The 21,735-nt window shown below is 42.4% G+C and overlaps 1 protein-coding gene across 4 annotated transcripts; it reads left to right on the top strand.

Annotated features, from left to right (window-relative positions):
* Positions 1–126: 126 nt before the first annotated feature.
* On the top strand, positions 127–18,306 carry SAMM50 (SAMM50 sorting and assembly machinery component). Of its 4 annotated transcripts, none has more exons than XM_046939582.1 (15): positions 127–244; positions 1,972–2,199; positions 3,191–3,292; positions 4,250–4,337; positions 6,044–6,150; positions 7,904–8,034; positions 8,248–8,335; positions 8,880–9,008; positions 10,601–10,672; positions 11,666–11,752; positions 13,686–13,756; positions 14,346–14,413; positions 15,342–15,488; positions 16,828–16,969; positions 17,786–17,995. In XM_046939582.1, exons 2-15 carry the CDS (start codon positions 2,077–2,079, stop codon positions 17,829–17,831), a joined length of 1,401 nt encoding a protein of 466 aa, XP_046795538.1. In that variant the 5' UTR covers positions 127–244; positions 1,972–2,076; the 3' UTR covers positions 17,832–17,995.
* Positions 18,307–21,735: the final 3,429 nt, after the last annotated feature.

A 21,735-nucleotide genomic window follows, 5' to 3' on the forward strand; every position in this document is an offset into this window, starting at 1 on the left:
CGCTCCTACGCCTCTCCGCCACACGCTACCCCAGGAGCGGCACCTCAACTTCCGGCTGAGCTCTCCCGCATCCGGGCGCCACCCCCCTCGCCCCGCCCCTTCCTCCTCCATCGCCCAATGGGCGCTGGGGCGGGGCCTCCTGTCATGGCCGCCCCGGTGCTGCGGCCTTGAGCGCAGGGTTCCCGCGTCTGCCCCCGCCCAGCGCCCGCCAGCCCGCGCCGCCATGGGCACCGTGCACGCCCGGGTGGGTGAGCGCCGCGCTGGGTGGAGAGGGGAGGGGAGGGGAGGAAGGGCCAGCGGGAGGGCGGCCTTGGGGTCGTCCTCTCCCGGCGACCTTCGAGCTGGTCGTGGCAGCGGCACCCACGGATGAGGGCCTGGGGCCGCGGCTCCTGTGTGGCGGCGGGGATCGCCTCTGCGCGCTGCCGTCCTTTTCGCTGGCGGGGTCTGACCGTGGTGGTTGCGGTGCGGGCGCGGCACGGTATGAACGGGCGGCTCTCGGTCCCTGCTCCGCCGTGCCGTTGGGTGGGAGGCAGGCGGGCCGCGAAGGAGTCGAGCCGCAGGAGTGTGGGACAGTCTGGCGTTGCTGCTGGCTGTATCGCAAAGAAACCAGAGCAGCTCTGCACCCTGCTCGGTAAAATGTAAAGTGTGTTTTGCTAAGCTGCTTTCCCCTTGAAGCAGCCATGGGGAGCCAACCTTGAGGCCAATACTGTGTGGAGTCACAGAATGCCCCAAGTTGGAAGGGACGCTCAGGGATCATGGAGTCCAACTCCTGTCTCCACACAGGGTCATCCCAATCCAAACCCTGTGTCTCACTCCTTGTGACACTCCTTGAACTCTGGCAGCCACTGCCCTGGTGAGCCTGTGCCATGCTCCAACCTGTGACTGAGTTCAGTCCATTCCAGAGTCTGACCACCCTGTGGGGAAGAACATCGCTAACCAGGTGTGGTCATTGAGCAGCTAGCCTGTCTGGGACACAGAGCTCATCTGGGGGGTTTTCTCCAGATCCCAGGCCTATCCCTCTTCTCCACACACCTGTTGACTACAAGCAGACTTTTACGTGGCACTTAATTAACTGAGGAACACGTTGCTGCAGGGGCCTCTCATGGTTCCAGGGCGTCGAACATAGAGTCAAAGAATGTTTTGGGTTCAAAGGGACCTAAAGCCCACCCAGCCCAAACCCCGTGCTGCAGGCAGGGCTGCCACTCACCAGCTCAGCTGCCCAGGGCCCCCTCCAGCCTGGCCTTGCTTTCTTTCACGTGTGGGGGCACCACAGCTTCTCTGGGCAGCTGTGCCAGGGCCTCACCATTAGGTTTTATTCGTCTGCAGTATGTACTGCCATACAACACTGTGTGGTTGCAGAGCATTTCACGTTGTGTAACTTAATTCTGATGTGTAGCAGCAGTTTATTACCCCAGTGCTCCTTAAATAATTCAGCACGTACTGTATTAGTGACTTAAGACTAAAAGTGGATTTACTGAGTTACCCAATCCCGACCTCTGCTTCTGCAGGTAACCCTGCCTTCACTCGTGCTTGAATCTGTCATCTTGTGATAAGAGTCTTACTTTAGGACTCCTTCAGGTGTAGTAAATAAAGCCATATTCTTTAGAAACCGTTCTAATTAAAATGTTCACCTTGAAAGCTCTGATGGCTGCGACCTGAACGTCACACGGAGGGATACTCTTAAATGACTTTGGAATATGAAAGAATAGAGATACACGTAAAGCAAAACAGTGCACTGAAAACACCTTTTTTTCCTTCCTTGTTCATCATTCACACTCCTCCCAAAACCCCAAACTAAGTATTGGCTCCCTGATAAAAGAAAATGAAATGCAGAGGGCATTGGAAGAGCTAAGGATGCTATTTTTGAGAGATCATTTGACATAGAAGCTATTTAGCTTTCACTGAAATTGACAGCAGACACGTAGGTAACAAACACGCTGGTAACTCCCCCCATTTCATGGTTCTTTTCAGCTTTTTTCCCCTGTGGCCTGATGAGCACAGAGTCAGGAGCAGTCGCCTTTCTCCTTTGCAGAAGACAACTTGCAAATCACGTACATCATTAAGTGCCATTTCCTCATGTCCTTGCAGAGCTTGGAGCCCCTTCCAGCGAGCGGGCCAGACTTCGGGGCCCTGGGAGAAGAAGCTGAATTGGTTGAAGTCGAGCCTGAAGCCAAGCAGGAAATTCTTGAAAACAAAGATGTGAGTTCCCAGGCAACATCCTGGGTTTTTTCTTAACAGGTGCTGCTCTTCACCGTCCCTCATAAGAAGTAATCTCAGCTGCGGTGCTGTTTAGTAGTGAGCCATGCGACTGCCCTTAATGCTACCATGCAGTATTGGCCGCGTTTGAGTAAACTGCCACCACATGAATTGTGTTACTGTGGTAAATGCTCACTTCTGCAAAAGATGTTAATGTATTTTTTTAATTATTTCAAATAGAAGAGCATCTCTGCTTTGGCCCATACCATGTTTAACCTTGCTAGATAGAAGAAGTATCATGCATTATCTTTGTTTCTATGTAATTTACCTTTGCTTTATTCTATAGTCTATCCTATACAGTTTTAATAGAGTTTGAATATTTCTAATTTGTGGCGTTGTGTTGTTTGGTTGTTTTTGTTGTTTTAATTCTTTCCATGTGTGTAGCAGATGAAGCACACGGCTAGCTACAGCTACCCACATATTCTGTCTTGGATTGCCCCATCCCTGGAGGCATTCAAGGCCAGGCTGGATGTGGCTCTGGGCAGCCTGGTCTGGTGATTGGCGGCCCTGCACATAGCAGGGGGTTGAAAACTCGATGATCATTGTGGTCCTTTTCAACCCAGGCCATTCTATGATATCTGCATATCTTGATGTAATTTCTGTTGTGACTTATTTGTTCATATAACACCTAAGAAATCCCAGCAGCAATAGTAGTCCCCTATCTCTTTAGCTTGAAACAGTATTAGATTTGGTATTAGAGCCTTCTTTTCTTCTCTTGTTAGAGGAACAGTGTTCCAGAATTGTAGGCAGCACTGATTTCTCATAATGTAGGTTAGCAGAAATGGACGTAGGAATCCTTAGGTTTTTCATTTGGACAACAGTATGTGTGATTTTATGTAGACTTGTGTGTGTGTTTCTTTTATGTGTAGATGTTTTCGATACTCGTTGTTAGATGCAAATTTAGCGTTTGCCTTTCAACGCGGGTTGCATGTAGGTGGTCGTTCAGCACGTGCATTTTGATGGACTTGGAAGGACCAGAGATGACATTATCATGTATGAAATCGCAGATGTTTTCAAGGCGAAAAACCTCATTGATGTAAGTACTGTGGTGAATAACAGACCTACCGTTCAAAAATTCAGGTCGTGATTTTCTCTCCCTTTGCCTGCATTGGGCTGCTCTTCTCAGACGTGAGGCAGCTTTGCCAGTTTTTGTAATGATTTTAAACTTGTCAAATAGAAGCCAAACCTAAACATACGATACTGGCAGATGCTGTATTTTCTGATGTATTCAGCTCAAAGGTGTCGAGAGGTGGCAGGCAGCACTCTGAGATATGTTCAGGTTCACCATTCCTGTCTGAGAGTTGCTAATTCCACAGGTGACACTTTCATTTAACTTGCTTAAGAAAAGCACTCAGCACAACCAACCAGCGCCCACAGCATGGGAAATTGCCTTCCTCTGGCTGTACAGGGCAATTGCCCATGTAGCCCAAATTCTTTTGTATGCAGTTTCTTTGTATATGTCCCCTTGTAGTGCTTGGTTACACAGCCCAATTCGTCATGAAATTCACTGAGTTTTATCTCCAGACGGGGTGGAAAAAGTGTGTGTGTGTGAAATTAACACGCAAAGTGTGCATGCTACCTTTTTATTTAGGGCACGCCTGCTTTCAGAACTGCAAGAGGTGCAAAGGAATCAAGACTTTACCTGTAAACTAGTCTAGATTTAAGTGGATTAATGTGTGTGTGTGTTTGTTTTTTGTCAAAAGCGTGGGCCCAGTAAATAGGTGTATAAGTTCTAAGCACTGAAACCAATTTGAATAATAGGTTTAAGCATCTGAACAGTAAGGTTGCAGGCTGGGTAGGAAATCTAGCCAGATGCTCTGGGTTTAATTTCTTTACGGATTTGAGTGTAAAAGTAGTTGCGATCTGTTTGGAAATCACGTAGGTCTTTGTGCACATAATCTGTGAATATTGTGTGACTTAGCAGCATCTTAACTATTTCATCCTAGTTATTTTCAGTGAGCTGAAAGACTGAGCTGCTCATCTCATCCTCTAGGTAATGAGAAAATCGCATGAAGCTCGTGAAAAGTTGCTTCGTCTAGGAATCTTTAGACAGGTAGAGGTTCTGATTGATACCTGTCAAGGTACGTATTGCCTCAGTAATACTCACCTGTTTTACATAAACTCCTATAACGTACATTTCACTGTGTCACAGGTCAGATTGTTTTTGTTTATGTCATCTACAAAGCTCTCTCATATACCTTTATATCTTTTATGTGAAAACATCATTGTTTTATGTATAAGAATGTGTGTGTCTACATCCACTATCTGTATGAAAGCGATGTGTTTACATTCAAACACACATACAGATTGGGCAGCAGATGGCTTGAGAGCAGTCCTGAGGAGGATTTGGGGATGTTGGTTGATGAAAGATTCATCATGAGCCGGCAGTGTGTGCTTGCAGCCCAGAAGGCCGACTGTATCCTGGGTTGCATGAGAAGGGTGACCAGCAGGTCAAGGGAGGTGAAGAAATTCTTTACCATGAGTGTGGTGAGACACTGGAACAGGGTGCTCAGTGTGGCTGTGAATGTCCACTCCCTGGAAGCATTGAAAGCCAGGCTGGATGGGGCTTTAAGCAACCTGGTATAGAGGGAGGTATCCCTGCCTATAGCAGGGGGTTGGAACTAGGTGATCTTAAAGGTCCCTTCCAACCCAAAGCATTCTATGATTCTGTGATTCAGTGTGACTGCATGTATGTGTATGTTTATATGTGTATTACTTGAATACATGCAAAAATGAGTAAATGAGTTAACTGCCAACACTGAAATAGTTATGGTACACGTGCCTTAGTCCAAATTTTCAGAGGAGGAATAAACACCTGAGGAAAAGCTTGAAAATACCTTCTGTACTTTCACATTACTGGTGGCTTATTAATCAATTTGTTGTGCTTAGTGGAATTACTGGTAATTATATCAGTGCTTCTAACTAAAAATGACCTTATGAGATACACGGGGCAGCTGAGTGTGTGCAGGTTCCTCATTAAGGCTCAGTTTGCATTTTCTGTCTTGCTTTGCAAACTTGTCAGTATTCTTTCCAGCACATTAAAGTTATACTATTGACAAGGAAGAGCACTGCAGTCCCACAGGCTGTTAGCAATGAGCTGCTGTCCCAGCTGCTTCAAGCAGAATTGGGTACCCTTGACATCTGTGTTTTGGAACAGCTGCTGTAGCCAGAGCCCAAAGGGAACCAGGCAATTTCTGTTGTTTGGCATTTAGCTGTGAAGTGCTGGGAGCTCTGCTCTAAAGACAGCGTTCCTCTTGCCATGTCTGGACCACCGTGCAAAATTCCATATGCACGCGCAAATGACACAGAATCATAGAATAGCCTGAGCTGGAAGGTACCCACGTGAGTCATTGAGTCCAACCCCTGGCATATCACTCAAAAACCATACCCTATGTCTGGAAACAACCAAACACTTCAACTCTTTTCACCCTGGGTCCATGCCCACTGCCCTGGGCAGCCTATTCCAAGGTCCCACCACCCACCCTGTGGTTCAGACCCCATCCCTAACCCCCAGCTGCCCCTCCCCTGACACAGCTCCATGCCGTTCCCTCGGGCCCTGTCGCTGTCACACAGAGCAGAGCTCAGCGCTGCCCCTCCGCTCCCTGTGAGGAGCTGCAGCCGCCATCAGGCCTCCCCTCAGCCCCTCTGCTCTGGGCCCGGCACACCAAGGGACCTCAGTCGCTCTTTATCATCATTCTAGATTTCAAAAAACTGAAGTTGTCTTCTGTCTGTGTTTATTTTTTTTTTTTAAATAGCTCTCCAGAGATGCTGTTTTTTCTTTATTTAGGAGATGATGCCCTTCCAAATGGTTTAGATGTAACCTTTGAGGTGACAGAATTGAGAAGGCTAACTGGAAGCTATAACACTATGGTTGGCAACAATGAAGGCAGTATGGTATGGATCATTTCAAATAATTATTAATTCTTTTTGATTGCCCTCTTCCTTCCATGTTTCAAGCACAGCAAGGAATTTAGCGATTAAATAAGCGAGGACTTGATCCAAGCCAAATTATTTTCTTGATCCAGCTTTACTAAAGCTTTGTTGGACTTTTGTCTCTAAAGAGCCTTTGTATTAGTCAGGCTTTCATTCAGCAAAAGCCTGTTCTGTGCATTGTACAAGTGCAACTCAGTTATTCCACCTCAGTATGTTGGATTTTTTTTTTAGTTCTTCAAATTATTTCAATTATTTTTTTATAATATTTAAGATACTCCATCTACTAAAGAGACCAGTAGTTTGGCATTTAGCTTGTATGAGATCAATTTAAATGTTGGGGTTTTTTTTCCTTCTCAGTCAGAATGCTTTATATTTAACTTAGAAGTTGTTTTTGTTTTTCACTAATTTCAGCCCAGTACCACTTATTCTGGGCTGCAGAATACTGGGCTTTTCACAACCACGTAAACTGTGGAACTTATTTCCACTTGATTCACTTCAGAATGCATCCGATTAAAATCTTGTGTGAAGTAGTGAAAGAAGAAGTAAATGCTGTGCTGTTCTGTTAATTTGATGTTACCAGTAGTGCTAGTTTAAGTACATCCTGCTTTCTTATGCTTATTCCTGCTCCCATTCTACCTTTGCATGTGCACAGCATGGCTCTTCCTGGGTCTGGTCCATAAGCCAGATCAAGGGACTCATCCTTTTCTTCTTAGAAGTATTTTTAACCTGGATAAGTTACTGCACGAGTCAGGTAATGGTGTTGCGTAAGTGCAGGGAGAATTGGAACTAAGCGAGTTGAGAAATGCTTATCCAGCTGTGCTGCTGTCCAGGATGTCACAGTCCAAATGAAACCAGTAGGAAATCGTACTGACACCGACTCCTGTCTGATCTCAAGCAGCTTCTGGACTCTTCTCACTGAGACTAATCCTGCAGCCCCCAGCTGTGAAAACTTTGCCACATAAATCCAATACGCGGTTGTAGTGCATTTGAAAACAGTCTTAGAGCTGCCTTGGTTTCTCTTTTTGTACTCAGCTTCCCTTTCTACTTGATGTTGTTTTGTTACTGAGAAGTAAGATACTTGGGTGATATAAGAGCGTGCTACAAGCATACCAAGATTGGGTGATGTCAAGAGCGTGGTCTTGACAGCAACTATTGTTTCTTCAAAAGTTGAACTGATTTGACATTTATCCTAATCTGTAAATTCATCTCAAACCTGGAAAGCTGTAATGGTATGTTGTACTGCCATAAATGTCAGAAATACCAGTGTGGCTCTGTGTTGATAATGTTCCATTGGCTTCTTGCTGTGGTTCCAACGATCCCTACCTGGCAGGTAGTTCTCCTGGTGATCCGCTGAAAAGTCTGCAGTTGCCAAAGATTTATCTGGCCTTTTAGATTGGCTGGGAGATTATTGCTTGAAATACTAGCAGTACTAATGATACAGTGAGAACACGTGGTGTCAGCAGGTACTGCACAGCACCAAAGATTGGGTGATGATACTAACCATCACATGTGCTATCGTGATGGCTGTTGCTGCCGCTGCAAAGGAAAACCTATCCTACAAGAAAAACTTGTTCAGCTAAAAGTATATTTAATGCCTGTTTTTCTCATTCTCAGTTTAGAGGTATCTATCTTCAGCATGTGGTTAAGATGCAACTTAGCAAACTATGAAATAGTGTTCTGGTTTTTTTTCCTTTTTTTTTCCTAATTTATGTAGGTACTTGGGCTGAAGTTCCCCAATCTCCTTGGACGTGCAGAAAAGGTAACCTTCCAGTTCTCCTATGGAACAAAGGAAACTTCCTATGGCCTGTCATTCTTCAAGCCACAGCCTGGAAACTTTGAAAGAAAGTAAGCAATACATTTCTGAGTGTCTCTTTTTTTATGAAGAAGTATGGAACAATAGTGAGATCTTTCACTGAGTAGTAATCCAGTCTGTTCCTTTATTGAGGATCTCTTGGTCTTAAAGTAGCAGAGCTGGTTTCTTAATTTTTTGTGATAATGTAAAACTCCACCTACTTACATAGTTTCACTTTCAAACCTACCAGTAACGTTGTGGTTCAGTTTTTCAGTTAACCTGTATAAAGTAACTGGGCAGTTCCCTTGGAGTTCTCTTCGTGAAACTGATAGAGGAATATCAACAGAGTTTAATGTAAGTGCAGCACAAACGTTTGTGGAGCACACGCTTCATTTACATTTAATTCAGGTCACAGCTGGCTTTCACAAATATCTGCTTTACTTTCTTAATGACTGAAACACTTCTACTTGTGCACAGGGCAGATTTGTCATTGTTTGAAAGAGTCCTTGAAACGTTATCTTTATTTTTGCCATATAGAAATGCCACTACATTTTTTTTCTTCACGTTTTTAATGTTGAAAGTGGTTTTAGAAAGGCAGATGGTTGTTTCGCTCACCATATTAACCCAGTTCAAGATATTTTTCATCGGGGCTAAATGGGGTAATGTGCACCTATTTGGAGAAACTCTTTTGGCTGGAGCAGAATTAAATCAAAATGAAAAATTATTTCTCTCTGATCAAAGACGTTTGGAAAGAAAAAGCATAGGCTCATGTGTGAATAAGCTTGAGAGAGAGAGAGGGTTTTTCCAGGGAAATGTATGTTTTATTTTGTAGCAGAACTGTCTTCCTGTCTCAATTCTTTTGTTTTTCCTTCTTTTTTTTTATTTTTTTATTTTGTAGTTTCCAATCTGGAAGACCAATCACACACTGAAGTGGGAGGGTGTGTGGAGAGAGCTTGGCTGCCTTGCTAGAACAGCATCCTTTTCTGTTCGAGAAGAAAGTGGACACTCTCTTAAATCTTCTATATCTGTAAGGCTTTTTCCTGTCTTAAATGGAGCATGTAGTTGAGTTGAGTAGTCTTATTCTTACGACTGATGCCAAAGGAGCTTTTTATCTGGCTTCCTTAGTAGGTAGTGTGTTTTTCTTCAGATATGTCTTCTGCTGTGCTTGGTCATTCACAGAGTCATCCAGGAGATCCAAAGAGAAAATATTTTTTCAAAGTTAGCTGTTGCATTTTGACTGTTGCATATGCTTGCCTGTACTTTCTTCAAAACTGTATAAAGGATCCTCCTTGTCATCTGACATCTATTGTTGCAGCATTAGTTAATTATTATGTGCCACCGCTGTTAAACTCTGCAAATAACGTTGAATTGTTGCAGATTAATGAACAGAGCACAGGCACACCCAACAAGTTGTTGATGGGGATCTTACAAGGGAAGATCTCTTTGAGAGCAGCCCCACGGAGAAGGACTTGGGGGTCCTGGTAGATGAGAAGCTGGACATGAGCCAGCAGTGCGCTTGCAGCCCAGAAGGCCAACTGTGTTCTGGGCTACATTAAAAAAGGGGTGGCCAGAAGGGAGAGGGAAGTGATTGTCCCCCTCTACTCAGCTCTTGTGAGGCCCCATCTGCAGTACTGCGTCCAGGCCTGGGGCCCCCACTACAGGAAGGACGTGGAGCTCTTAGAGTGAGTTCAGAGGAGAGCCACTAAGATGATCAGAGGGCTGGAGCACCTCTACTACGAGGAAAGGTTGAGGGAACTGGGATTGTTTAGCTTGGAGAGGAGAAGGCTCCGGGGAGACCTCATTGTGGCCTTCCAGTACTTGAAGAGAGCGTATAAACAGGAGGGGGAACAGCTGTTTATGAGGGTGGATAGTGATAGGATAAGGGGGAATGGTTTTAAATTGGGACAGGGGAGGTTTAGTTTAGATATTAGGAGGAAGTTTTTCACACAGAGGGTGGTGACGCGCTGGAACAGGTTGCCCAAGGAGGTTGTGGATGCCTCATCCCTGAAGGCATTCAGCACCAGGCTGGATGTGGCTCTGGGCAGCCTGGTCTGGTGGCTGGTGGCCCTGCACATAGCAGGGGGTTGAAACTACATGATCATTGTGGTCCTTTTCAATCCAGGCCATTCTATGATTCTATGATCTTTCCGAGCGCTGCCATCTTACCTCCCCCGTGCTGCACTCACTTCTTTACGTTGAATAAGATAGGATCAGTAACCTTTTTCATCCTACAGTTGCTGTGCCATTTCTAAATGCTGTTTCTTATTGCATTTTTTGTTGATATTTAATTTGTAGGTCAAATTGTGGGATATAAACTATTTGCAGGCAAATGTCACAAAATTGGTGATACACACTGGGATACTGTTGCTGCTATATGCGTATTGTAGCCAAAAGTTATTACTAATCAAATAAATAAATGTGTGTATTTGATGTGGCCTCCTCTGAAGTTAAAACTAAGTTAGATGGTTGAAACGTTTTTCCCAAATCCATGGAGCTGTGCTAGCCTGGAGCTGTGGTTGTCTCCCTCTGTGTGCACAGGTTGTGATGGAAAATAATAGTGTCACTTTGTGATGTTCGGTGGATATGAGAACTGAAAAAGAATTGTTTGATTCTTTCCAGCATGCCATGGTAATTGATTCCCGGAACTCTTCAATCTTGCCAAAACGAGGTGCTTTGCTGAAAATTAATCAGGTAGTATTAAATCACTTCTACTGTTGCTGGATATTATCCGTATATGTAATCAGAAACTGCCTAGGATAGAGTGATGATGAGTAATTACTTTTTATCTTTAGAGTGTGCCATTTAAAAAGAATGATTTTTTTTTTTTAATGGAGGCATATTTTCCTTTCTGTATCATGCTCAAGCAGTGCAGTTTCTTGCCATTAGCACTAAATTATTTATTAGCTGAGGTGCATTATCACAAGACAGTATCTCTTCTATACTCAATAGGCAGTAGCGGCCTCTTGTTTTCTGCTGCTATGCTCTAAAGCTACCAGACTCTGGTCGTATTGCTACTTGAAAAGTATGAAAGATGGGATAGAAATAACTGTGAGTGGTGTATGTGTGGTTTTTACTCTTGTTGCATTTAGAGCTTTTAGAAAACCTCTCTCTTGTGCTATATGGTTTAGTACTTCAGAAGCATTAAGTTCTGCAGGGCTGCAGAAGCAGATTGCTTCGAAATGCCGTTGGAACTACAAGTGCTGCTGCAGCAGAGAACTCCTCTGAGTGAGAATGGCAGTCATAATTCATAGCTGAGTTAACATACCATTTCTTAGATGCTGCATGTAGCACCAGTTCGGTCATTTGTTATATTCAACTATGGTTCGTGTAATACTACTGCTTGTATTCGGTTCTTCAGCCCCACTTTAGTACCTATGAAATCTTCTCAGGTGTCAAATAAATATCGGAGATTTGATTTTGGTTGCTCGATTTTTCAAGCTTTTTTATATTGTGTTCCTGCTTACAAGAGGGCTTAGAAAGTGACAGCCTGATTTAATATTTAGGAGAGAGGTAAGTTCTGAGAGTCATGTGTGCTTTTTCATTGGTCCAGAATTCGTTTGTCTTAATACCCGATATGCTTCTTGCACAGAAAACACTGCTTATACAGATGCACGCATGATGAATTGTGGGTGGGAAGAAACACGTAATACCCAGCACAACTCTTGAATTTTGTTGTCTGTGCAGGAACTGGCTGGATATACAGGTGGAGATGTGAGCTTTCTGAAAGAAGATTTTGAATTTCAGTTGAATAAGCAGCTTCTCTGGGACTCGGTAATCTTTTTAAAAGAGATTTTAGTAGTTGAAATAATGGCTGAGGTGACCGAATCTGTGTCTTACGATGACTTTTCACTGTGGACTAGAAAAAGATGATGGATGAAAATGAAAGATGGATGGTAGATATCTTGGTGTGGGGTTTTTTGGAAGTGGAATACTGTTATTTCTAAAGAGATGTTTCTGCCATGTACAGTCACGTGAGAACAGGACAGTTTGGAAAGAAGGAATTGTCCTACAGTTCCCCGTAGGAACTGTTTTCCTTTCAGAAGGGACGTTGGGCATGTCTTTTCTTTGTCATTTTTCTAAGATTGACTTTTGAAAACCCGTAGCCTTTGTTGTATCTTTTTCACCTGACTATGAATAGTCTGGCTTCTCTTTAGTCAGGTTTAGTTAGCTTTCACCATTTGAAATTAGGAACACATGCCTACTGATTCTGGAATCGTAGCATGTATTATATGATAATTATCTCTGATACGTAGAACTGCTGGGAAAGAGAGGAAATGTGGTCTCACTACATCACTAAGAGCAACTTCCATTATGAAGATGTAAAAATTGAGGTGGCAGTAATTTCCACCCCAGCATACTAAATTTGAATAAATAATGTTTAAAAAGTTGAGACAATCTCTACCACTTAACAGCTTTCTAAAAAGGATTGGTATAATGAAGAGACTGGAAATACATTAACGTGATGCCAGTGCTGTCACTGGAAAAACTCAAAGCTACTTTCGTAGTGCAGATATTAATAAACTGGTTCTGTAAGGGTCTATCTGCTGTTTCATGCTTTTATTCTGAGGAGGCTCAGCTCAGTGAAGTTTTGGGTTAGATCAGTGAGGCCAACGTAGAAAGGCGTTTGAAAGCAATTTGGTTATACCCCTTTCGTATTACATCACGTGGTGGAAGAACGGGCATAGCACGATGAGTGTGCTTTTAGTTATCTTACATGTATTTGCTGACTTTCCATTGAACAAAACGGCATATTCTGCTATGAAGTAATTTAATGACTTCTTGGCTATGCAAAAAGGACTTTCTTCTTTCTCAGTCATGACTAATATGGCTACACTGTGAGTAAAAGCAAAGCAAATCTCATCCTAAGGTGTAGATAATTTTATGAGATCTATTACTTATGAGTATGGGCTGGTGTGCACCTGGCCTTTGCATACACCATGTACTACTTAATGAGATGTGTATACACTTGATGATGGGCTCATCTCTGATCATGACAGAGAGATGTGTCGGGCCTCTGGGGACAGAAGGTAAGAGGAGCAGGCTATATGCCAGAGAAATTGCCCAGCACCAGTAGCCTAAGTGTTGACAGTAGATGTCACCGCTTGGTACTTCTGCTTTCTACACAGACAGCGGGCAGATGATTAGATGTATTTATTACGGTGATCTGACTTCCAGGAGTTACCGTATAGATAAGCAGTAATTATATGTATGTATTTGATGCCAACATAGTGATTTGTGGAAGATGGGTTTCATTTAGTTGTAAGGCTAATTTACAGTCAGGTGATAACTGTAAAAATTATTTCTATTTTCTGGATTTCACCTCCTACCGGTTTACAATTGCCTGGTGTAATTTATGTCAGCAGGCTTTGTCTTATTTCAAGGCATGAAAAATTGTCAGAAAGTCAGAGCTGGATGAGTGCTCTCTTTAGCTATTGTGGAAGCAGCACTTGGTTTAGAAGTCCTACTTTAAACTTCAAGGTGCAGCGCTGCATAGCGTAGAAAGAGGGCAGCAATGATCAAGAGTTTCCTAAAAATAAGGGTTATTGAAGATCCATGCATGCACTGTGATCAACTTTCGGTCAGACTGAAGGGAGCTGTGCCCTTACTCAGCAATGGCATTTTACTAATGATTTTTTTAGGGAAATAGAATACTACATATTAGTAAAAAGGAAAAAAGAAAAACAACTTCTTCTTTTCTCCAAAGGTTTTTTCAGCGTCGCTTTGGGGTGGAATGCTAGTACCCATTGGAGACAAGCCATCCAGTATAGCTGATAGGTAAGGTTTGTTTTTAATGTCTCGTCATTTCTTTCAGTCAACCCAGGTAATGTATGAGAAAAAAAAATGTGCAGCAGAATAGCGAAGCAGTAGTAGTTCTGTTCTGGGGGATAATAAACTATTAATTAGCTTTATGTGCATGTTAATAATCAAGGCATGCTTTCTGGTTTTTATTTTCATACTGGGGAGGGATAATTCAGTAAGTAGTAGCTCTGCCGACCAATATTTGCCATTTCTAAGTGGTATTTACCATCTTCAACATTTCATATTGGGCATAAATAACACTGCAGGTATTTTTAGAAGTAAAGCCATGTAATAACTTGGCTTATAGGCAATTCTGCCCTCCAACGCCTATGTTTAAAGATCATCAACAGAAGGCATTTAGACTTTAATTTATTTACAGTAAGTACTTATTGTCAATTGTATTAGCTTTACATGTAATAGATCTTAACTAGGGCATTTCTGTCAAAATTCTTATAGCAGACTTTACTGGACTTGTTCTGAAGTCACTTGTAATTTTGAAAAACAAAGTGAAAAGTATGAGTAGTTTCAAGGGAAGCACTGAACTAGATTTGTTTGTGTTTACTAGGTTTTACCTTGGTGGACCAACAAGTGTGCGAGGATTCAGTATGTACAGCATTGGACCCCAGAGTGACGGTCTGAAACTTTTAAATCCTGCTCTTCTGACAATACTGAAAATATTAGTTCGTAACAAATCCCCAAGTCCTGTCCTTCAGCTTTCTGTAGCTTTAAGATAGTTGCTCCCTTTACGTTCTTTGATTCTGAGAAGAGTTATATCCCTAATCTGTCATTATATGTTAGTTCACAGTGGAACAAAACCCAGTAGTTCTTAGCTAAGCCATAGCTACTTCTATAAACCAAGCCTGCCTTCAGACTTTTGTAGGTTACTGTTACGTTTGTTCTGTTTGTGTTAACCTCAGACCTTTAGTGTATATAGAATACATGAAATTTTCTAATGCTCCTTAAAGTGAATTTCACCAGTGCATGGCTTTACCTAAAATAAGTCAAAGATATGCCAGAATTCTTTTTTTCTTTTCCCCCTGTGTCTTTTTGAGCTTAAAGAATTCCTGAAAGATAGTAACAGTTGCATTAAATCTCTTCTTGATTCAGCATATGTTCAGGTAGCTTAGGGGAAAGGTAATCTGATCAACAGAGGTGTTTTGAGAGCCAGGAGTTTCCTCAGTTCTATTCCTTACTCCGCTGACTTGCCATTATTGTAGACTATTTGCTTAGCTGTACCAATTTCCCATTTTTACAACTGGGGTAAGTATGTGGAAGAGCTTCAGAAGGTAACTTCTGATGAACTGCAAGTAGGTGTATGTAACGGGTGAGGGCGTGAAGAAAAAGGTTGATTCACTTGGAAAGCATAAATAAGAGTGTAAGTCCTAATTTCTACTTGATAGTTGTGAGGTTGGAGAGAGCTAGAAGCAATTGGCAAGAGCTGTGAAAGGGGTAGCAGTGCAGTGTAGAGCAACTTAAAGGATGTGTTCTTGTCTCTTTAAAACCTGGTTCTTGTAAGATATTCCACAGTAAATGCTTTGATTTCAACATTTTCTGTAACTAGGTGATTACTTGGGAGGAGAAGCCTATTGGGCTGGAGGTTTGCATCTCTACACTCCTCTACCTTTCCGACCGGGCCGTGGAGGGTTTGGAGACCTTTTCCGAACACATTTCTTCCTCAATGCTGGAAACCTCTGCAATCTTAACTATGGTGAGCATCAGAAGAATTGTATGTAACAAAATCTGCTTCTCTCTATATATATGTGTATACTCTCTCTATATATAAAAGCCAAAAGGAGAGAAGAACTGCTAAGGGCCTATTGGCTCAAAAGCATTTTGTTTACTACATATATTGCAGTGGCTGTCAAAAAGCTGTTGCTATAAACTTGTGTATTTGACATACTGCCAGTGGTTTTCTTAACTCTTCACATAAATTATAGCACAACTAGCTAGCGTGGTAACAGTAGTGTCTTTGTCGTGGTGGTGTTCAAAAATCAGTGTGGTAATTGATTAACACCTGCTATTTTAGACCTTGCTGAAGGGACATTGGAAGGGGATGTTAAAGTGATACTGTAATGGTTTTTGGGGTTGACTAAGTAAAAGATGGTGGCATTGATGGTATAGATGTGGGTAGTATAGATGAGGGTGTAGTGGCTGATGAGAATTTTTTTTTCTTCTATCTCCAACTTTTTTCAAGATGTATTGCAGTGCATTAGTCAATGCTTTTTCAGTATCTGTTTCATCAGTTTTGGGAAGTGATCTCAGAGGTCCCTTCCAACCTCAAGCATTCTGTAATAAGTAAAAGGGGGGGAGCGGGGGGAAAGCAAGTGATATAAAAAGCAATTGTTGACTACCAGCTGACCGACACCCAGCCAGGCCCTGAGGAACAGCAACCCATGGCAAACTTCCAACCAGTTTTATTGCTGAGCATGATACTGCATGGTATAGGGTATGCCTTTAATCAGCTTGGTGCAGCTCTCTTGTGTGTGTTTCCTTCCAGCCTCTTGTCCATCACCAGCCTACTCCCTAATGGGGACACAGTGGGTTATAGAGAAAGCCTTTGTGATGTGCAAGCTGAAATATCAGTGTGTTATTAACGTTCTTTTAGTCACAGATCTAAAACACAGCACCTATGTGGATTGCTATGAAGAAAATTAACTCTATCCCAGTTAAAGTCAGTACAGGGGTATAGTGATATTTGATACAGAATATCTTGCTTGATGAAGAGGGCTGGAATCCATATGGGAGTGAAAATCAGATAAATTGGCTATAAAACCAGTAGAGGTCTGCTACAGGATTTATTTAAGGCTTTACTACTCATTTCATGCCAGAAGGTACCCTACAGTGGAAAATGAAATTCAGCCAGAGTCTTAGAAGTGGGTAGTTTGAGTCCAGAGTCCTTGGCTTTTATGATAATTGTAGGTAAAACACTTTTAATCTACAGGAGGTGCTCCTAAGTAATCTGGTGTCTAGCTGTGAAAATCCAGCTAGCCTTTGAACATCTCAGCAATGTCCTCTGATTCTTTGTTGTCCTGGTCTTTTGCATTCAGGTGATGGTCCCAAAGCTCACCTGCAGAAGCTGGCAGAGTACATCCGATGGTCTTATGGTGCTGGAATCGTGCTCCGACTTGGAAACATTGCTAGATTAGAACTTAATTACTGTTTCCCCATGGGAGTACAGTCGGGTGACAGGTTTGTTTTTTACACTGATTTCTTTAGTAGTAACTAGTTTTAAAAGTAACTGCGCTTCTATCTGGTTTTGGAAGACAAATTTTGTGTCTTTTGTTTATTCGATGGCAGTTTTGAGATTATTTTTTGAGCACTTTATTGCTTTTTCCTTTCAGCTGGCTATGTCCACGTTTGTTTCACAGTACTTCTTAGTTTAAGACTGTTTATATCTCAGGTTTCATAGTTCATTGAACTTGAGATCAGCTGTTGCAATGTGTGAATAGCTGTGTAGCAGATTTCATTTCTTTAGGGGGAATGATCACTCAAACAGCTCAAGGGATTTTCCTAAGCCTTCCAGAAACAAATGATTGGATAAATCACAACTTTAATGTCTTTGCTTGAAAACTGAACGCAAGTGTAATTACAGAAAAAAGAGAAAGGGAGAACAAATAATTTGTTAGCAACCAATTATTCTACACCAAGAAAATATTATAATGCATAACGAAAAAGCTTAAGGGAGCTCTTCATGCCTATGTAGTAGCAAAAATACTGTGTGAAATACTGTTTCCTATAGGACTCAGGTTATGTTTCTACTCGTCATTCATGTGAATTGGGAACAAATAACAGCAATTTGAAAATTATGGAGTTTATTTTGAAAATGTAAGCGCTCCATATGGATGACACGTTGGCACAGCATATATTTAAAAGGGCCTTTGTGAGCTAAAGTTTGAACTGTAACCCTCCAGACATTGAAAACGTTGGAAATTGAGGCACGGGGAAAATTGATTTAATCAGTACCTTGTTTTTCATTCATGTTTTTTATTATTTATTTGTTCTCAGGATATGTGATGGTGTTCAGTTTGGAGCAGGAATCAGATTCCTCTAACGTGGAAGCAATTCACATCGGTAATATGAAGATGAGCTCTCTAATGGAAATCAAGGCTTCAGAATAGCTTGATACAGTCTAATTTTTTCTTGAAATACTGTTACCCATCTGAATGATTTACCTCCAACCCCACAAGAAACTACATTAAAAAATGATGCTCTAAAGGTTCTTTGTACCTCTGATTCTTATCAAAGATGGGAGAATGTTTGTGGGATCCTAGCTATTTTAATTTACAGCTTTTACTTATTATTTGTAAAATACTGCAGTTGCATTGGAAACTGGTTCTTGGATACTTTTCACATGGCTGTAATTGTCATTGGCCTGCGCAGCCTTCAGGCTTCTAACTGCAAGTCTCACAAGTGTTGGGATGACCAAGCATGCGTATGGTCAGTTTTCTACCAGCATCAAAGTGCATAAAAATGATTTGATGCAAAATTAGTGGTTATAGGTAAAATAAAATGTGCTGTTTCAAATACGTTTCACTACTGTAAAATTACCTATATGTAAGTGCCTCCTACAATCTGAATTGCATACTATAAAAGTTCAATTCCATCTGTCTAGCATAGTAAGTACTAAAATCCAAGAATATGATATGCTAGAGGGAAGGGATGCCATCCAGAGGCACCTGGACAGGCTTGAGAGGTGGGCCCATGCAAACCTCATGAAGTTCAACAAGGCCAAGTGCGAAGTCCTGCACCTGGGTCAGGCCAATCCCAAGCACAGATACAGGTTGGGCAGAGAATGACTTCAGAGCAGCCCTGAGGAGAAGGATTTGGGGGTGTCAGTTGATGAAAGACTCAACATGAGCCGGCAATGTGCACTTGCAGCACAGGCCAACCATATCCTGGGTTGCATCAAGGGAAGTGTGACCAGCAGTTCAAGGGAGGGGATTCTGCCCCTCTGCTCTCATGAGACCCCACTTGGAGTACTGCGTCCAGTTCTGGAGCCCCCAACAGGAGAAGGATGTGGAGCTGTTGGAGCAGGTCCAAAGGAAGGCCGTGACGGTGATTAGAAGGCTGGTGTACCTCCCCTATGAGAACAGGCTAAGCGAGCAGGGGCTTTTCAGCCTGGAGAAGAGAAGGCTATGAGGAGACCTGATAGTGGCCTTCCAGTACCTGAAGTGGGCCTACAGGAAAGCTGGGGAGGGACTTTTTATAAGGAACTACAATTGTATATGTTACTATTACCACTGGTATATATTGCTGTTGCACTAATACAGTGACTAAATCTGGTCCTGTTGATAGCTCACTTTCTAAAATACAAAGCTTAGGATATGTCTTTGCAGAGCTCCAGTTGACATCCTTCCCCTTTTTATAAAGTTTTATTAGTTTACATAAGCAGGATCACAGATGTTCAAAACAAAAAACTGTGTGAATGACAGAAGTCAGGTCTATTTCAAATAACAACATTCAATATAAAGAACATCTTCTCAGTGTGTGCATCTGACAGCCTTTACAGCAAATATGTTTAACAAAACATTTCTCATTTTTTGTTATTGTAAGATAAAAGATGACACTATGTTGAGAATGTCAACAAATACTAGCTTTTTTTCTCCAACACCATCTACGTTTTGACACAGAGAAATATTTTCAGTGGGAAGAATGGAAATGTTTAGATACCACAGTTCTGTTAGGATTTTCTCCCAGGAGTTCAAAGTTCATTTTGCTCATATTGATAAAATTAGATGTATTCCATTGCCTTTGGAACTTGGGCTTGTGGACATTGCTGTTAAGGTCTCGAGTTTAGTCCTTTAGATTCCTAAGCTAGCATCATTTGGCCATTTAGAGGGCAAGGCAGCCTTCCTGAGTAGAAATAATATCAACCTCACACTAGTAAGCTGGTCCACACTAGTCTGCACACTAGTAAACTGGTCCACAGTTGAGAAAACTGTGATCTGCAATAAAAGAAGGAGTGGATGGGGAAACTGTTAAGGACTGAACAAGCATTTTAAGCACATCTGCTGACAGCCTGTGCTTTACCATACGCAATAGAATTACCAGTAATAATAAACTGAAAATCACAAGCCTTTACCCGAGTCGCTGTTTCCCTGCCTGTATTGCACTATGTTGAAAGACCACATTTTCTTATGGCATTTAACAAATGCACAAAATAGAGAGGAATGCATTCCCATATTCCTCTGGAAGCAACAGCCAAATCGCGCTGTTATGTGAGTAGAATATAGATATGAATAATTTAATTCTTAGTCCTATTTCAAATTCGTTGCAGATGTTTATCGTTGGGATGGGTAAGATAGATAGAAAGCAGAATCCCTGCAGAACTGGCTGTAACACTAAGTAAAACCAGTTAGTGCATCTCTGGCCATAGAGTAGACGACTGAAAAAGGATAAATGGTGTAAGGAAGGCCTGCAGTAATAACTGTGATTCAGAAACATGACGTTTGCTTGAATGGACAGTCTTGGATACCACAGTACTTACAGAGAAGTTGAGATGTTACTGCTTTTACAGCTTGTGACAGAGAGATGGTGATAAACATCTGCAAGGGCTGTATCTGAAGCTGGACCTCATGGCTGCAGACCCTTAATGTTGTGTGAACAGTGCTGAGGTGGCAGGTACCATGTGAGGCAGAGTTTCTTCATCTGTGTAATTACTTCAGTGCTTATAGTTCCTCCTAGGGGCTGCAGTGCATGATGGAGCTGCATCCCCAGAGCTGTTCTGCAGACAGCACACGCTCTGCAGATGGAGGGCCGCTCAGCAGCTGTGTCACTGCATGGCTGTTGGCCAGCTAGGTTGTTAAAGACTAACAAACACTTGATGAAGTCCTGACATAAGTTCTTCATTTCCTATTTAGAAGATCACTGTTTGTTTGAGCTCCACATTTTGCTTTGTTTTTTGAAGCGTGCTTTGCTTTCTTTTGCCATAGATGTTCTTTTTTTTTTGTCTCAAACAATCCAGCTTCCTTTCATTTTGCAATAGGCTGACATGCTTTCTATTCATGCAGCAAATTGAAAAGTTTATTTCGTAAACAAACGATATCAAAGCGGGAGGTGAATGGATGTATCTCTGTGGTTTTCTTTCAATTATCGACAGATATTTGCATGTAGGTCTTTACGTTTCAAGTGCTGTACTTCAGTCAGCTCAGTTTCATATGCTGTTGGACTGCGCACAGCTTGTGAACCAGCTTCTGCTTTCTTGGTTGGAGTTTGTACTCAGCTTTTCTGATTACAATTTCATTAAAAAACATTCTGCTATGAGAAGCAATTGGTTTTGCTTTTCTCCAGAGGTTGGATAACCACAATGTCTTAAAGCTAAGTGTAAGCTAAGACTTCAGTGTTAACGTTATGACATGAGTGAGGGGTCTGGAGCACAGGCCTTATGAAGAGCGGCTGAAGGAGCTGGGATTGTTCAGTCTGGAGAAGAGGAGGCTCAGGGGAGACCTTATTGCTCTCTATAACTACCTGAAGGGAGGTTGTAGTGAGCTGGGGGTCGGCCTCTTCTCTCGTGTAACCAGTGATAGGACGAGAGGGAATGGCTTCAAGCTGCGCCAGGGAAGATTCAGGCTGGACGTTAGGAAATACTGCTTCTCTGAAAGGGTGGTCAGGCACTGGAATGGGCTGCCCAGAGAGGTGGTGGAGTCACCGAGCCTGGTGGTGTTCAAAGAGCGTTTGGATGTTGTGTTGAGGGACATGGTTTAGCGGGAACCATTGGTGAAGGGCGAATGGTTGGACTGGATGATCCTGTGGGTCTTTTCCAACCTTAGCGATTCTATGATTCTATGATTCTATAAAACATCCACCGTGCCATCCTGCTGCAGATCAACATCTGTGTGCCTCGGTGTGACCTGTATTTGTTGTACACATTCAGGCTATTTTGGATGCACTGGAAATTACATCTGTAGATGATCTAACCTGCCAGTAGAACGCAAGTGACTTCCCTGCTGATTGTT

The sequence above is a fragment of the Gallus gallus genome, chromosome 1 (assembly GCF_016699485.2).
Source record: "Gallus gallus isolate bGalGal1 chromosome 1, bGalGal1.mat.broiler.GRCg7b, whole genome shotgun sequence".
NCBI classification, from domain to species: Eukaryota; Metazoa; Chordata; class Aves; order Galliformes; family Phasianidae; genus Gallus; species Gallus gallus.

Coding starts and splice junctions, on each gene's coding strand:
- SAMM50 (XM_046939582.1), top strand. CDS start 2,077: ATGTCCTTGCAGAGCTTGGAGCCCCTTCCAGCGAGCGGGCCAGACTTC. Junction 2,200..3,190: donor AAATTCTTGAAAACAAAGAT/GTGAGTTCCCAG, acceptor GGTTGCATGTAG/GTGGTCGTTCAGCACGTGCA. Junction 8,336..8,879: donor GAATATCAACAGAGTTTAAT/GTAAGTGCAGCA, acceptor TTTATTTTGTAG/TTTCCAATCTGGAAGACCAA.